The 18,545-nt window shown below is 39.1% G+C and overlaps 1 protein-coding gene across 4 annotated transcripts in view; it reads left to right on the forward strand.

The window, feature by feature from the left end:
* The window catches only part of OSBPL9 (oxysterol binding protein like 9), a 65,695-nt gene that overhangs the window by 27,377 nt on the left and 19,773 nt on the right, over positions 1-18,545 (forward strand). For 2 of the 4 annotated variants that reach the window (XM_075508745.1, XM_075508746.1), the window contains exons 5-7: positions 10,290-10,385; positions 12,441-12,488; positions 17,763-17,792. In XM_075508745.1, the coding sequence (XP_075364860.1) occupies positions 10,290-10,385; positions 12,441-12,488; positions 17,763-17,792 (174 nt within the window). Of the gene's footprint in view, positions 1-1,943; positions 2,122-7,352; positions 7,370-10,289; positions 10,386-12,440; positions 12,489-17,762; positions 17,793-18,545 lie in introns of those variants that run through there. The other 2 variants (XM_075508747.1, XM_075508749.1) reach the window with 2 other exon arrangements.

Genomic DNA, 18,545 nt, shown 5'->3' on the forward strand with positions numbered 1-18,545 from the left:
TGGTTCTGAAAACAGATGGTTGGACTGAGGATGGTTCTCAGCACTAGTTATCTAAGATCAGTTTCTGGCAATGTTCTAGACTTGGACATTACTATAAGGCTTGCTAATCCTTTATTTTTGCTTTGGAGAGAAACCCAAATTCTTCCTGAAAGGGATTTTCTCATACTTGATTTGTACCACAAAGGCATCTGATGACAGTGTAGAAATCTTAAAACCAGGTGTTCATTATTTGTGTTGAGTAAAGGTTTTGTATGCTTTTGGAGTATGGCAAGAGAATTAGGTCTCTTAATGATTGACACTGTGTAAAAAAAGATACATTAAAATGCCTAATATCACAGAAAGAGAAGAAGCTTATAAAGACTGATTTAGATGACATTTGCCCCATCTAAAGAGTTAGAACAAGCCTGAATTTATCCCATCCAACTTTAGGCACTTGTGCTCTCTCGGTCAATTTACTTTAATTTCCTGCTAAACAGTGGTTTTCAACCTTTTTTGACTTATTAAAGACCACTGCAAATTTTCTAGTGGACAGCAGATCCCTGGATAAAAATTCAAGTTTGACAATCAGCTTTGTATCCCTAGTAACACGTCATGGATATTTTAGAAGTAATCTCTCCATCTGGACATGGTAGCTGACTGCAGACTGAAAAACTCTGCTCTGCAATGAGTGTGAGGAGACAGAGCTTATCTCGAGGACAACATATGGATTTAGAAGGGCTGAGCTGCCTCCCAAGGGATGCCTCTTTCCCCATCCTCTCCTTGGAGGCAGAAAGTGAATAGGTTAATGTAAGCAGTCCTATTTAGGGTATGAAATGAAGTAAAAGTAATCTGTGCTGTTTTCTCCACCTGGAAGACTTTTTATGGATTGGAGATAGAGAGTACAGAAATGAAACACCAGAATATACTGCGGTTTTATCAAAATGTACGCTTCCATGCTCTCTAGAAATTGTGATCGTAGTTTTATTGGCAGACATAGATTTCATGATTGCAGCTAATAATTCAGCTGTTTCCTGTTACATAACCTGTTCATGTTCCAGGAGTTTTTCAAGTAAGTAAGGCATATTTAGGCAAAAAAATTACTAACTTAGGTTTACCTAGTAATGTTTGAGGGAATAATTAAAAATCTAGAACTGATTACTAAGAAACATATCCTCATCCCTCATAAATATGTTCAGCATGGAGCGTAAGACCTTGTGGGCCACTGGTGCGTGCTCACCATTCATTTTCAAGAACTGCCTTCAATGTGCTGGTCATACAAGATTTTTGTTTCTGAGGCCCTTATTTTTAGACTAGCTGGAATACTGTTCACTTACACCCCAATTCAGGAACTGGCAAGGCTCGCCATCTTCATTGACATGAGCTGCTGAGCAGAGACTGATTTAACAATGGAACAAGACTATGCAAAATATCCTCCTTGCAAAATATGTTTCTTTCATGAGTTAGGAAGAGCCGTCTTGATAACTGTTCACCTGCCTGGCACTCGTGCCTCACTCGTGGAATGTGCAGGCGGAACGAAGCACCTCTGTTGAGCCTGGGCAGAAGTTACGGAGGCTGTCCGCAGGGCCGAGCACCGGCTCTCTCTCCAAACAGAAACCCCTCAGACCCGGCTGGGTCCTGTTGGGCCTTATGAGCGTGCTCTCGACTCGGCCGCTGCTGAAGCCAGCGGTGCCTTTGACGGAATGACCCCGAAGCCGCCTTCCGGGCACCCCGGGCCGGCGCGGAGCGCAGCGCCGCCCCGCCAGTTGGCCGAGGGGCCTCGCCCGCCCCCCACAGCGGCTTTTGTTCAGTGATGGGACGCGCGGCGCCGAGCCCGCCCTCGCCCTGGCCGGCCTGCCTGCCTTCACGGCGGGGCCGCCGCTCCTGGGCTTTCCCCCCCCACCCCCGGCGACCGCCATTCTCCGGAGGGAGGGACGCGCCCCGCCCGCCCGCCAATCGGGGGCCGCCTTACTCGTGATGCGAGCGGCGGGGCCGTGGCCGCAGCCGGCGGGGTGCCCTTCCCTTCCCCGCCCCGCTGCCGTTGCTCCCCCCGCCGGAGGCGGCGCGGCCGGGCCCCGGCGGGCGGCCAGCCAGCCAGCCAGCCAGCCCGCCAGCCCCGCCGCTCCGCGCGGAGGAATGGCCGGCGTGAGTACGGGGCAGGGAAGGACGGGGGGCGGGGGCAGGTGTCAGGGCTGCCGGGTGCCCCCTCCGGGGCAGGTCCCCAACCCGCCGCAGCCCCGCGGCGCCTCCCTGACTGGAAACCGAGCGCTGCCTCCTCCCCGCGGCGGCCGAGCGGCTCTGGCCGCTGCCCTGCCCCGCCCGGGAGGCCGCTCGGGGCAGCCCCGGGGAAGAGGCAGCAGAGATCGGCGTTAGGCAGCCGCCCGGGGAGCGAGGCTCGGCAGGGAAGGCGGTCACGGGCTTCCTGCGCAGGGGGACTCGCGGAGTCTCCGGGAATGGCTTTGATTCCTTACCGGAGTGCTGCCGAGTTTCCGTGCGCCCTGCGTGCTTAGAGGGATGCTTTCATCCGGTTACAAGAGCCCGTTGTATACAAACACGCCTTGGCTTCAATTAACATTTAAAACAAAACGCCACTTCATGCACTTGATGTTCTTTTGCTCTCCTTTTTATCTGGACAATAAAGTCAAATGAGTTCTTTGGGAGGATTATTGGCTCAGCGGGTATAGATGGGGGTTTGAGTGCTGTGGTAGAGATTGTTTTCTGTAGGGGTATTTTCTTAGGTTCTTAGTTTCTGTTGCAAACAGAAACGTGGTTATCTGTCATGTAAAACCTTTATGCATCTGTTTTTTATGCATCTGTTTTTGTCCAAAATGATACATCTTTTCTGAGTTCTTTTTCAGATTTTCATACTGCTTTCAGTCTGCCTGTTCTGTTACTGGAGCATTCAGGTTTGGAAAATCAGACTTTGGTTAAGTTTTCTTCATAGTGTCAAACACACATCTGTTAGATGTGAGAAGGTATACTGAAACCTAGGTAGTTCGTGTGTTGTGTGAACCAAATCAGAAAGGATAAGGAATCAATGCGAGGTGGAGAGGTGAAGTGGTGTCTGGGTGTCCTCTAGTCTGATTAGTCTTGCCAATTTTATTTTTGCCTAAATGTCCAACTGTGTTCTCCTTCAGTCTTTATAATGGAAGTGTTTTTGAAACACTTAAGAATAATTAAACACACCTTCCCCCCCCCCCCCCCCCCCCCCCCAACTTGCAAGAATGAGCTACAGTCAAGGAACTGAGGAAGAACTGAGTCATAAATATATAGAGTGAGTAAAGGGGCTGTACCCCCTAGCTGTCCAGAGGGCTGACAATTAGTAATGTTGTATTCAAATGAAACAGGAATAGGGTGGAAACATTTCAGATATGCCTGTAGTCTAATTTATCTGAATTTTGAAACTGAACTCTGTTCTTTTGATTCCTGTGTTTTTGTATGTTCTTATATTAAAGGCATTACTAAAAATACGCGTAGTTCTTCTAGTATTAGCTTTGTCTGTTGAAAAGCCCTTGAACAGTAGATGGTGCGATCATATTGGAAGTACCATTCTGAATCCACCAGTGTTTTTCCCCTTACCCCTCCCAAGACACTATTGTTGTGGCATTACCAGGATAGTGGCTTTGCAGTGGCAGCACACCAGTTGCTTCATACTCACAAGAGATAAGTGGAAGGGTGTGCATGGCACGAAGGGATATTGTGGCTTGGGTTTTTCATTTGTCTGGGCAGAGGTAGGAGGGTGATAAGTTATCTCAAATTTTCTTTTGTTCCTCACTGGCATCTTATGTCAACCAGCAACCCCATTCAGACAGGAAGTGCTTCTAGTCGTCTTGTTTAGCATAAATGCCCTGCTTTCCTCCTCTTGTTGTTCAAGGGGCACCCTAGTGCTGTATGTACTTTTTGGCTCTGGAATTCTCCCATGTGAAAACGCCTCGAAGGTAACTCATGTCTTTTAGGACCCCAATAACACAGTAACTTTCTTCTTTGATCTGAAAAGTGTAGGACCACTGTTAAAATATGAATCTACCTAAAAACCACCAGTAACTATAATCTTCTCATGCCTTAAGGGAATTCAGTAAAAAACAGAATAAACTTTACAGTTCTAAATGGCTGAATGTATGCATGTATTCTGGTAGTGTTAGGATCCTATCTGTAGGAGTCATGCTCACCCTGAGCTGGAGGGATGAGCTTTGCCTTTTTTTTTTTTTTTTTTTTTCTTTTCTTTTCTTTCCCCCCCTCCTTCCTCCTGTTAGTTGAAGCTTTCACACTCATTCTTGCCTTAAATCCCATGTCTTGAAATGTACTTTTCCCCTCTGCTGTTCTAGTGCTGTTAGAGCAAAGAAGTCTTTCATGCTTTCTGAGTAGATATGACAGTGATAATCCACATTAGAGAGTCTTTAAATACTTGCAGGCTACAAAGGATTTCCTACCCAAACTTATGAAAACCCTTCAGGTAATGCCCCAAACTATTTCAGCCTCTAAGTGGACTCATTGTAGAGACCAAGGAACTGAAATCACTGTCAGTACAAAGGTGGGCTGTTTCTTACCACCATAAAAGTGAAAGGAATTAAAAAAATAAATTGCTCTGTAGCTTGATACCTCTGTAATTTAAACAAGATGTTTACTTCATAAATAGCAAATAGTAAGGTAAGAAGACTATATTCTAAGAAGTGAATCTGGGATGGTTGCTGTGAAGAGTGATACAATGGCTTAAACATTGAGTTACATCATGGCTTCACCAATACTTAAGAGTTGGAACTGCTGCTGGAAGCAGTCCTGTCTCACTTCTCCTAGCAAAAGGGAAGAGGCAGTGCGGCAAGAATAGCTGAATTTGGAACTGGATTCAGAACTGGCCCAAATTAAAACTACTTTTCCTGCTGCCCTCCCTTTCCGAGTTTAGTTTTAACCCGGATTAGTTTCCACATTGCGTTGATTATGTGGCAAGGTAAATGTTTATGCTGACTTAAAAGAAAGAGCAGAGTTAGAGTGAGAACAAACAACAGGGGAACTGATTAGTTTCTCTTTACTTATGCTGGTGTAAAGTGTTTGTGAAACTGTGTTGCTAGTAGCGGTTCACTTAGTGTCACATTAACCAGGATTTTTGATGACCTTTCTAAAGCTGCAAACAAGAATAAAAGATAGAGTAAAACTTTCTTGTATGTTTCTTTTAAGTATATTATATTGTTACTCACTGGCTTTCCAACGCTGCTTCTAGTGTGAGTCAAGAATGCTTGCATAAAACTAAGAACAGCTTCTTTTAGGTTAACAATATATTCAATATAGATGTGTTTCAAGTGCTGGTGGAAGGTCATAGAGTTAACAGGCATGCTGCCCTTTTTCAAATTTTGCTAACAAAGTAACTATGATAGTGAATAAGCATGTTAGCATGTGTGCATTATCTACATTCATCATAAATTATGTAGGTAAATGAATGGGACTCTAGGATATACTTAGTATTTGTGAGGTTTCAGAATTGTAACCTATGCTTTAGAGACAGATTTTTACATCAGTATGTAAATACTTCTGTTTTTTGAACTCTATTTTCCTAGAAGACCTGATAATATCTATAGCTACACAGTCTTTGCTAAACATTTGGTGTTTTGCAAAGCAGAAATACTTTTTATTTTTTTTTTTTTTAGAAGTGCAATACTCTGACTGTTTGGAAGACTTCATATGCCTTCCAGAACTCACACATTTGTTTTTAAATTTATTTTGAGACATTTACATTCTGAGCTTTAAATATTGCTTAAAAATCTACCAGAGGAAAAAAATATGGTTGTCTTTGCCACAAATAAAAAGACAAGAAGGTGCCATTGTTTAGTGGCTTACTAGTCAATTTGTTGCTTTTCTTCAGTTTTCTGTCAGTGATTCTTATAGGTAATGTCCTACTTGACAAAATCAGATGTGCTGTAGCAGGGGATATGTTTCTGATGAGGTATTGTGGATGGAGGGGAAACACTCTTACTCGCTTCTTTAAACTAACTTCCACAAGATTTTTTTGTTGGACTTGGAATCCTAATTAGATGAAGAATATAGCATAAGTATCTTCAAAAAGATAAGAAAGTCCGCTCTGTACAGCTTTCTCTTTTCCTCCCCCAGTAAAGCTATTCTACAAGGACAGCTCTTGTCAAGTCTTTGCTGTTGCCTCTATCTTTTTCTTTGTTTTCCTGCCTTCATTACTGTTCATTTTCCACAGAGGTTGTTACTGTAATGCTTTTATTTGAGAAATATGTTTGAATTTTTCTGGTATGCTTCTTCTAAAGATGATGCAATCTTTTCATCCCATCCTACTTTGAAAGAACTAGTTTAAATTAGGCTGGAATTACTTCTCAGCATGGACAAGTTTTGAATACAAATGCATTAGTGATATGCATGACTTCTAATTTGGAGGACAAGGAAACAATATATAAACTCCCTTAGTGCTAGCAGTTCTGTAATGGAAATAAGGCTCGTAATATGTATTTTTAATTGGGTTATATTTTGTTGTTGCCTTCCTGTTTACTGCCTCCAAAAAAAGGGTCGTGTATGAAGAGAATAATTTTGCAGGACTCCTAGCATAAGAGTTCTTTACTCAACCCCAGACCAACATGTAAACCCTTTCCTAGGATTACCATCCTGTCTGCTCACTCCAGGTTACTGGGCATCATGCAGATCACACTGGGAGACCACTGACTGGGTAGGTCAGTGTGCTGCCGGGCCCCGCTTTCTCCTTTCTACCTACAAACATTAGGATTGGCATGTGCCCTATAGAGTCTAGTCTTTAAGCTTTTGATACGTCCTGAAGGGGGCATCCCAGGAGTTGTAGGAGGGAGGGAGGGATGAGGGAAAGAATGCTATGTTACCTTTTTCTCTTTTCTCTAGAGTTCTTATCAATACAGGTTTCTTTGTGGAGAGGAGTCAGATACCAAATGTATTGTTTTGGGAGGTGGTGGGCAGACTAGAAGTTATATAAATTACTTGCTTTTGCAGCTATTCATCTGGTAATATAGCTGTTAATTCCTTAAAACCTACATGAACGCAGAGTAGTCATTATGTGAGGGGAATAAAATGCACTTACAGATAGATCTAGTTATTCGATGGCAAAACAGGTTATATTACTTTGGATTGGTACAGACAGCAAGAAAGAATCAGTGTATTTCTGAAGATCTAAAATAGTCTGGGTTCCTATTCTTTTTCGTAATTTGAAGATACTTATTTTAGAATCACAGCATAACTTCAGCTGGAGAAGACCTCTGGAAGTTACCTGATCTGAGCCCCTTCTCATTGTGAGACCAACTTCTACGTTAGATCAGGTTGTCTAGGGTCAAAGCCAGTTGAGTTTTGAACTCTGTCCTCCAAGGGTTGGCAGTTCAACAATATCTGCAGGCAACCTCTTTTGTCAGTTTATGAATAGGTGAGCAGCATATAATACAAGTTTTTCATAAAAATTTGATTACTAGTTCAGATGTGTAGTTTCCTAATTTACATGTTCAACAAGCTATTAAATGCCATTCTGTTGACTCTGCTCACCTGTTTCTTTTGAAGCCTCATTTCCTATGTGGCAGGGGAGAGAAGAATGAGAAAGGGTCCCCTTTTCTCCTCTACTGTGTCTTTGGGTGACCAGATAATGAAGAAGTAAGGATTTGTTATGCAAATCTGCACTTTGCATATCTGGTTGTTCTAAATTACTGCTGGGTTTGAAATACTGATTGATTTTGTTTGCTATTTATACACTGGTTTTTTCTGTGCTATTGCTAATCTTGATATTTTTAACTTTCCAATTATCTTTTGTTTTTCAATTTTCAAACTATGTGAGAACTTACAATTATGAACCTAATCTCATATAACACGGACTAGTAAATTTGCTCAGTAGGTTACCAAATTTCATCTTAACTGTCTTTGTACAAACCAAGAGCAAACTAGTAAAGTGCTAGAGCTTTAACTACCTGTGCTTCTTTTCAAAATTATTTTCATGTTTCATCTCTGTGCTATGTCAGCTTGACACTATACTTGGTTTTATGGCTTTCTCTTTACATTGATTGAAATTTTAACTTTCTAGTAGATCTTTTTAGGTCACAATTTTCACTCTGTGTTTGATGTGGATGTCTGCTCAGTTGTAACACTAAATGTTTTAATCAGCTTTTCCCTTAGTGCTAAGAGGCTGAAATTTAAGAATGGCATTTTATCTTTAAGCCACCACTAAAAATACCAGATTGTTACATATTAGTAGTCATAGACTGATGACGGAAATAAAAATCAGCATTTTGATGCAGCATACAGATAGCTTGCACCATAAACTATATTTGTGTGTATAGTATCTATAGCAGAAATTTTCTGTGTAGTTCATGCAGTTTTGGTATATGAAACCAGACCTCCAGAATTTTTTTAACTGAGCATGCTAGACCATTTGCTGAAATGATGGTATTGGTTGCTAGCTGTACAGACAATTCTGTATTCAACAAGGAAACAGAATACTAATTTCATATAGTTACAGATCTACTTTCAGTGTAATTTAAACTTGACTAGTTTGAGGGAGTGTCAAAAGTTTCTTGATTGAGAGGGCTCTCCCTTCTGCCTATTAGTTTCTTTTTGATAACTTGTTACACTGGGTGTTTTTTGTCTCTTCTTAATTTCTTGGCATAGTCAAAATAGTTGCTTTCTTCTCTTCTCCTCCCTCCTCCTTGTTTCAAAACACTATTTCTAAATTTGTCTGGTGTGGACTGTCTAATACAGGGTGAAGTATCTTTTTTTTTTTATGCTGGTTTACAAACTAATCTGTATGGATAGATTGACGTAGAACTGTTGTCAGTGGGTGTTGGTCTGTAGCACGGTTTAAGATTTGGCAAATGAATAAAGAATAATATCTTCTACAGTCAGTAGATGGCTTTATGTTTTAGGGTGTGCATGATACTGTGCACACAGCTTGACAGGTATAAGAGCAAGTCATTCCTCTATTGCACGCAAGTGTTCATGTCTCTAAAGAGCCATCAATAAAGCTCTTAATATGATGGCCCATCACCATCAAAAATAAACTATCTATATGGACAGAACAAACAATGTCAAAGAAAATGTTATGGAATTTTACAAATATGGATTGCCCATCTTCCCCCATACAAAATGTTTTTTCCCCACTGGCTGATCTTTACATATTCAGACTCTTGAGATTCTCAGCAGTCAAAACAACACAGTTGATAGTTTTGTAAGAGTTTGAAGTGAAGATGTCATATTTTAGATCAACGTGAATACAGGTGAAAGTATTTAGGCTAGTAGGAAAGTCTTGTGACTGCTGCAGTGTTCTCAGGATTATGTTTCTGTTAGAACTGATGTTTGGTTCTGTATCGGTCATGGTTTTTTCCTCATATATTTAACTTGCATTGTACAATTTTTCTAAGCTGGGAGTGCTTTAATATTTGTTTTGCAGTTCCATTTGCATTAAAGGTATTATATAAATAAACCTTAAATATGTTTACATAGTGTATGCGCATGAAGTCAGAAGTAATCAATCTCAAGAATCCTCTCTTTTCTTTCCTGTAATTAAAGATGTGGTAACCCAGTGGGAGTTTGTTCAGGTCTTTAAATACATGGTTTATCAGTTTAAAGGTCGGGATTATGTTACATGCAGAAGTGTGCTTTGAATCTTATGTTATTAAAGGAAACAAATTTGCAGGCAAGAAAATATAAAAGTAATCATTCTCCTGGCACTAATACTTCATCCTTGTTGGCATATGTGTAACAAAATGTAAGAAATCAGATATAGTGACAGGGATGCAAATTACTATAGCTGTAAAGGAACTAGGGCAACCAGAATAATAATTTTGAATTTTTCAGCTCAAAGGTGGGTCCATATTTAAGAAGAGATTTAGCACTCATTAGTTCAGTTCTTGCCTACGAAGCTGTGAGTTGAGCAATATTGTCTGAAGTGTGAAAAGTGCAAGTCATCCAATTTGGTATGGTTTTGTCTTCCTTAACTGAGATGTAAGAATATGGAATCACAAGACAGTCTTCAGAAAAACTTGAGTTCTCTATTATATTTTCAAAGAAAAGTTAATTACTGTAATGTAAGGGGATTTGTTCAATCATAAGTAATGAAATACTCTGGTGTGTGATGATTATACCCCCACTGAAAATGTGTAGCAATTTACTGTTACTGATTTAGCTGCAAATAGAAGACAAATGTGTTCAGCTGTGTGCCTGTGTTTGCACATGGCAGGATGAGAGGCAAGGCAACATTTATCAGTCAGTTGGCAGGCAAAACCATATTTTTGTTATCTTTTTTCCTCCTCTGATACTCTAATTATATTTGATTATTTATTTATTTATTTATTTATATCTAGGGTGTGGATTCAGGATTTGTTCCCAGTGTTCATGATTTTGACAAGAAACTTACCGAGGCTGACGCTTACTTACAGATCTTGATAGACCAATTGAAGGTATGGTAATTAACTGGTGTATTTACTGTATTGAAAGTCTGCTTGTCAGTATGGTTTTCAAGGTCTGGTTGAAAGGAAGCTCAACAGAGGGAGAAAGTCATGTCTTATGCTTGGCCCATGTTCTGGTCAGTGTGGAGGCAGAGCGAGCTCATCTGGCTGAGTTAACCATGAACTGGAGAAAACATACCTTTTTTTATATATGAAGTATGCTGATGATAGAATTTTATTTTCTCTTTCCCCCTAGCTTAGGATGTTACATAAGTTCTAACTACTTCTGAAATAAAGAGATTTTTACTAGAAATATAAAAATTAAAAGTTATAAGCTAAGGGCTGAAATAAGCTGAAAATGGCTTTCTCTTAGAATGGATCTTGGGATTGTTAAAATAGAGTTAGAAAGTTAGAATAACTCAAACAGATTTGATAGAATGGATTACAATGGCTGAAACATTCTTTTGTATATATAGCTTCATGGAAATGGCAGAGATTACTTAAGTTTAATTTTAAAACACAAGTAAATCATTGTATTGTTCATAGCATTTTAGAATTTATCTTGAGAGAATTTTATCAAGTAATATGTAACTACAGTTGTAGATAGTTTCAGACTGTTGCAGTAGGGATAGATAATCTGTTCTTTGTCCTTGAGTGAAAACATTCTCTAGAAATTTTGTACAAATACAGTTCTTTTACACTTTGTACATATATTTTAAGAGTAGGTGGGAAGGTGAGGAATGATGAGGTCATATCTCTCAATACTCACCTTATTGAGAAAAACAGTTTTTGCTGCTGGTTAGGACACTTTTTCCCGTGACTCAGCAGGTTGAAATTGCTGTTAAGATTGCTTCTGTTCTGCTGGTTCGGATTTTTTTTTTCCTGATACAATGGGCAACTATTGCATGTGGGATATTCAGCAAAAATTCAGTTGCAGGGGAGGGTGGAGAGGGGGAGGAGCATACCAACAAAAATGGAGGTAGGCAAAAGAGATGCAAACAAAATTCAAAGCTAAACTGCAAAGACTTGATCAGGAATTAGCTTTGTCTCCCACTCTGGAGCTGTCTAGCGCTTCACTGAAGGAAGGTATTTAAATCTTTACACCTTCTAATTGTTATTTCAGGCCACCTGTGGGGTGGGGGGTGGGGATAGGAATTAGTTAATAATGAAAGAAGAGTGAATTTGAGGATGGACAGAGACCAAGACTACAGTCTTTTTTTGAAGAACCAGAAATCAGCCCTCAAGGGAAAGGGAGCACATGAGTAGGTTTTAGGCAGGCAGATGAGCGAAGAACTGTAGCTCACCTACTAAAAATTACAGTCTCTTGTCTGAGCAAGGGTGGATGTGATGAACTTTTGAGCATTACCCTTAATCTTTTTTCTTCCTTGGACAACTTGTACTTAATGGTTATTTGTATGTGCACCTTGGAGTGCTCTTGGAGGCAACTTTTAACTGTTTCAGCTCAGCTTGTGTTAAATATGCATACAAGCTTTTCAGTAAGAATTTGTTTCACTTTGCTTAGCTGCATCTAATAGTCCACTTTTAAGAAAATAAATAGAAGTTAATGCTGGGAAATCACTACATATCGTTGCAAAAGAAGTGCTTACAAATCTTAGATGATTTGAATCATGTACCTGAATAACAAGGTACCTGGAGGGGTTGGTAAGGATTGAGGCTGTTTTGGTAAGCACTCTGTATGCCCCAAAGCTCTTCGCTGAAATAAAAGAAAGGCAGTTTGAGTTGTTCTGATGAGTGTCACTTGTCACTTAACCTCACCTTTTTGTTAAAACCATGGTAGAACCATGCCAGACTGAGCTGTGGAACTAGCTGGGATCTGAGATTTGATCTCTTGCAGGATGGGGTAATGTGAGAAATTAGTTACAAATTTTTAAAATTACAAATGCTGTAAAGAAATGTTAGGCAAAAACTGCTTTGGGTCATAATACTAAGATTGTATAACTTAAGTACTTATTAAATGCTTTTGGTTTTGAAATTTCAGTGTTTCTGGCTGATATTATATAAAAAAATAACACTTTCAGTATTTTTACAAGTATCTCTTTCTTTTAGCTCTTTGATGAAAAACTCCAGAACTGCAAAGATGATGAACAGAGAAAAGCAAGTACATTTTGTCTTAAATATTGCTGATTTTGCTTAATCAGATGGTTTTGTGCATCAATTTGCTATAGTCTATAGAAATTTAAAGTACAGTTCAAATTCATCAAGTTGTCAAAATCACTTAAAGCAATTTGAATAACTGATAATATTCTTTGTGTTGTGAATAGGTTGCAAACAGAATTTTTAGTAATACTGGGTGTCATAACATTAAAAAAGGTTTCAGTCTGTAGGAAATTATTACTCCTCTGTTATCCAACCATCGAAAGCATTTTTAATTTAAATTTACTATTTTCTAATCTTTAACAAGGATGAGTGTTTAACGTTTGTAGGAACAGCAAAACTATTCTGAAGGGAAAAAAAATACTAAGAATCATGTATTTCACATAATCAGTCTGCATCCTGTGTAGTTCTGTGACTAGCATGCCACATGTTGGAAGTCTGAGAATACAATTCTCTCACCTTAGGTGAGGATGCCAAAAATGTAACTTGCTATGTGGGGAGCACTACTTTTTTAGCAAGGCTGTAGTTCACTTCAGTGTTGAGTATTTTTTTTGCATCCCCTCCTATTCCATTTCAAAGTCAAGTTTGTAGGTAAGAGTTCTATCACTATGTTTAAGAAAGGCTGGCACATACTTTGGTGGTGTGGATTTGGCATGCTGGTTTTGTATATTAATTTGTGCGGTGTGCAGGAGGGATTTAACAATTCCATATGAAGGGTTTATTACTGAAGAGTTGCTTTTGTTTTCAGCAAATGCAGTAATTTCAATATCATAAAGTAGCGGTGTATTTCATCCTAGTTCCCTCCCTCTCCCTGATTTCACTTGTTCTTGTTTTCATAAACAAGCTTATGTTCTCTTGGTGTTTGATTTCAGTTTTGAAAACAGTTTGATGCTTTCTGTGATAGTTTACTTCTTTATAATGGTTGTGACCTTTCAGGTGTCATCCATCTTGTTTGATGTGTTATGTGGTGTCTTAGGGACTTCACAAGTGATGGTCTTTCTGGAGTTCTTTTGCATGTACAGGCTTTTAAAATAACTGAAGTACAAGTGTTCTCTGTGTAAGCGTGTTTAATCTGTAGACAACTGACCAAAAGAGTAAGATCTAAAGATTTTGTATTTCTCCTTCAGTGCAACTTACTGGGAAGAGTTCTCCTTCAATTTTGACCTCTGTCCAGATGCTACTTTGCAGATCAGGCAGTACTTTCTTTTTCCCTGTGACAGTGCTTCTAATCCCTGGAGACTTTCCGCATGTTGTGCTGATTTCTTTCTTTATCTCGGCAAGGTATCTGTGGAACAGACAGATTGACTTTCTAGAGAAAGCAGGAAGCTTGTTTAGAAGAGGTCAGCTTCCTCTGTTTTAAATCTTGAGTGTTGCTATTACTATAGATTCCATTTATTCTCTATTAAAAATGAAAAAGACTTGGCAAAGGACCTTTTTGATCACGTTTCTTCCTGTACTAAAGCAGCTAAGAGGTTTTTTGATACTGTAGTTAGCAGTTTTCCTATTTGTTTATGGAAGTATGGTTCAGCTATCGGACTATGAGCTGAGTGTAACCTGCAGGATACTTCCACCCAACCCGTATTTTTTTTTCCTTGGAGGAAACAAGATTTGGTTATTTGAGTGTTAGGTGCTTCCCAACTAGCTGAGTGCTGTTTTCTGCAACTGTTTATGGCCAGGCATTTAAAACCTGAGCTATTGTTTTTGCAAGTGTACAGAGCATTGGATGAGCTGGTTTCTATTTACAGAATATTTGGTCTTTTGAAGGTAATGGTATAGGTGTTCCAAGATGCTTCAAGGTCTCTTGGATATCTTCTTTCTGAGACATGGTAATGTGTTGAACTTGGAAGAATACAGTGCAGATGTAGACTTGATGAATTTTGAAGACTGAGAAATATTGTGATTATCATGAATTCCGTGTGCTATATCAATAGTCCTAGCAGAAGTACAACTAGCACTGTATAGTGGGATCATACCGTCTTGCAAACATACTATAACTAGCAGTGCTGCCAGTGTTGCTGAATCTGCTGATGGAATACAATGTATATATCTGATTACATAGGAGGTAAAGAAAGGTGCGTGATCTGAGGGTACTGGCATTTCAAGGTGAAGACAAGATAGGACCTTGCTTTCTTACAGTGTTAGCAATATTATTGGTGAGAACTCAAAGTAAACTTTTCTGTTCAGTTTTGTGAAACTATCTTGACCACACGTATCAGGGAGAATAAAACTGTAAGCATTCAAAAGCATCAGAGCAGCAAAGAGGTATATATTTGGCAGGCTGGAACAAAGCTGACATTACTTAAGATTTTGGAGGGAAGTATAGCCTGCTTAAGCTGTTTGGTTCACAACAAGTACTTTTTGTGAAGTAAATCCAAGGCTGAGCACACGGATTCAGGTTGCACCTTACCTATTCTGACCACTCGTCAGCTACCCCTATATGCCTCTGCTGCCTCTCTTTGCTGGACGAGCTGATCCCTCTATAGTCACGTGATTGTTGAATGAGACAAAAATCATGTTCAATGAAATAAAATTAGCTTTCTATTGGATCACCAGTGGCTTCATAAAAAATCAGATGTCAAGGAGGTGCAACAAGCAGCAAGTAGATGGAGTAGTTTCAGCAGCAGGCTGCAATTTGATTAGATTAGATATGGCATGTGGCTGCATTCTGCAAATGTAAGTCTGCAGGAAATTGATGTTTCATTTGAAAATATGTGTATTCATTACCTAAAACTAGGGAAACTGTCTTACTAAAATTTTACCTTCATCAGTTTTCAAAGAGTAGGGATGTCAAAGAGAGAGATTTGTGATAATTTTTAGTAGTGAATTTTATTCTTTTATTTTATTTTTATTGGTAACCTTTTTTATCTTCAACATACCTCTTTTTACCTCCTTATGATTTTCCTTACGATTTTGTATTTTCTAAATTATCTATATTACTTACTTTAATGCAAGTTTAAACAAAAGAGAATTAAAATAAAGTTACAAGGATTGTAGCAGCATGTATACATAGCAGTGTAGTTCTGTACACTTGAGATACAAGCATTCTCCTAACTTCTCCAAACCATCCACTCTTGTAAGCATGGTGACTTTATTCCTAGTGATCATCCGCTTGTTTTTCTCTACCCAGTGTCATGTCTGTAGTGAGTTTGTATAAAATCTTACAGGGGGAGCATTCACATACTTTATTTTATGCCTGCTTACATCACTGTTTTAGAATACCACATTGCTCATGAAAATCCAGAGACTTCCATATCAATGTTTGCTTAGCCTTAAAGAACAGGGCCGGTGCTCTTTAGAAGGGTCTTCCCAGGGACTGAGTCTGTCTGACTTGCCTGCATTGTTCTCATAATTTTGAGAACATATGAGTACATATGAAGAAGATAATATTCCTGTTCCGTGTGCTGTATTCTTGCAAGGTAGCCATACAGCACAAATGTGAAAAGTACTGGATTATTGCATACTGTTACTACTTAAGTTGGCCAGCTCACAAAGAATTCATTTCCGTAGATGAAAAAATTATGATTGTATAATTTGTGGATAGGCCTTGGAAACCAGGTGTCCTGAGGTTTTTCCCATCTCGGATCTTCTGTATGATCTTGGACCAATTACCCTTTTGTCTGTACTTATGTGTAAGAATAACAATGTCTTAGTCTGTTGTTTGGAAAATTACAAATGGGTAGGGGGAAAAACGGTGTAACTGAATCACTTTATATGGCCTGACATCACTTTCAGATTTTCAGCAAAGGTGGTATCAGTGAAGGGAATAAGATACCAGTTTATTTGGTGTGTAAATACTCTGTAACACGTTGGGGAAAAAATAGGTAAAGAATAATCAAAACTGCTGACGGCTGCCTACAGTTGGCTATAAAGCTTTGAGACTGAGTGATTTATTTCAGCTGCATAATCTTTCATCTGACAAGATCTGTATGTTTGGGTACATTGCCTATTCTATTTTGGTGCTAAAAGGCTCAAAACTTCACTGCTGTCATATTTAAAATGCCTTTTTCAATATGTGTTGATAAAGTTTGGACTGGAAGTGTAGTAGAGACATGAAAAACAAAGAAAAACAAAACAAAGGAATTTTTACCTGTTGGCATATTTCTATGCTAGCAGCAGAAGTAAATATAATATAACTTTGTGATATAACATCCCTGATATGCTATTTCCTAGATCAGCATGGTCCAGTCTTTCCAGTGGAAAAGGCTGAGGCTGAGTGCTCTTTGACCACCTCTTGCCAATTAATCATGAAGAAAATGTATAGCATCCTTATGAATAGTATATAGAACAGAGTATAACTGAAAAAAATTTCCCCAGGTATTGGCTGGGAAGCCGTCACTGCATTTATTTTCTTTTTAATCCACAAGATGAGACTATTAATTCCTGTAGATTTATATAGATGCATGTTGCTCTCTTATGGTGTAGAATTTGGCTTGCAGTGCTGTGTGGGGAAAAAAAATTCTTTACACACTTTGATTATTCAAGAATCAAAAAGACTGTGACTCAAGTCATGTGAGACACTCGTATTAATCAAAACAAAGAGGTCCTGTAATTGAATTAGTAGAGGTTCAGTGCCGAGTCCAATTTAATAATTTTGCCTTCTGTAGACAGACCCAAGGACATCAACAGGATGCATATGCTTCTTAGATAGGTCATGCTTATGTGTAAAATGGCATGCAGATGCCTTTTGCGTGCATGAAGTGCAATTCCACACAGGAAATCTTAATGAACCAGTGTTTCTAGATAAAATTAAGTAGGCAGATTTCCAGATGGACTTTTACTGGAGGCTTAGAAAGAGCAAGAACATGTGTACACTGTTATTTTCCGTGATTTTTTTTAAAACTGTGCTTAACTGCATATGTTTATTATACTTGAATGATGGAAATTTCAAGTAATATTGATCATTGGAATATGCTACCATTCAGTATGCTATATAAGGATACAAACTGACCTTAGGGTGAATCTTCATATTGCATTTCATTTTTGTTGATACTATGGAAGACTGAAGTGTAGACTTTGATGGGTGAATATGTATAATGTCACTGCTCAGAAATTCCTAACCTTGTCATCTTTAAGCTTTAATTATCAGTTTGACTTCTGTCTTGTCAATTACAAAATGAAAATTTTGTCTATATACAGAAATAGTCTTTAACATGTTGGTTGCTTTTTTTCCTCCCCCAATTTAAGATTAAAATACAGTATTTGTACAGTATTTAGGTCAAAATAGATGCTGGAAATTCTGTCTTTGACAACACTACTTTGATTTTTCTTTTACAGAAAATTGAAAGTCTCAAAGAAACAACCAGTGTAAGTTTCTTTAATTTTTATATCTATTATATATAGATTCTGAAATTCACCTTATTTTCTTGGGAAAGTTTTTAAAGCTTTTTACAGAAAAGTGGGAATCTGTGTTAGGTCCAACAGTGTGATGGCAGAGGCAGCCTGGTTCTGGTGCTGTATTCAGATTTATGTTTAGCACCTTAGAATCATAAAATCGTAGAATAGTTGAGGGTGGAAGGGACCTCTGAAAGTCTGTAGTCCAACCCCATGCTCAGAGCACAGTCAGCTAGAGCAGGTTGCCCAGGACCAAATCTAGTTGAGTTTTGAGTAACTCCAAGGATGGAGGCTCTACAACCTCTCTGGGCATCCTGTTCCAGTGTTTGAGCACCTCTAGAGTACAAAAGTGTTTTCTTATGTTTAAGGTGAATTTTCTGTATTTCGATTTGTGCCCGTTGCCTGTTATCCTGTCACTGGGCACCACTGAGACAAGTCTAGCTCTGTCTTTACACCCTGCCATCCCAATCAGATACTGGTGCCCATTGATAAGGTCTCCCCTGAGCCTTTTCTTCTCTGGGTTAAACAATCCCAGCTCTCTCAGCCTCTCTTCACATGACAGTTTACCTGCTTGCAGCACTCCAAAATTTTGAAGCTGACCTCCATTTCACCCTGACAACCTATGTTGTTTGTGGCTTTCGGAAACTTCAGTTTTCTACTGCTATGCTTTTGTTTCTGGAAAAAAAAAAAGGGGAAGGGAAAGTAGGGGTTCTACAGAAGTGAGTG

Source organism: Mycteria americana, chromosome 7, assembly GCF_035582795.1.
Source record: "Mycteria americana isolate JAX WOST 10 ecotype Jacksonville Zoo and Gardens chromosome 7, USCA_MyAme_1.0, whole genome shotgun sequence".
NCBI classification, from domain to species: Eukaryota; Metazoa; Chordata; class Aves; order Ciconiiformes; family Ciconiidae; genus Mycteria; species Mycteria americana.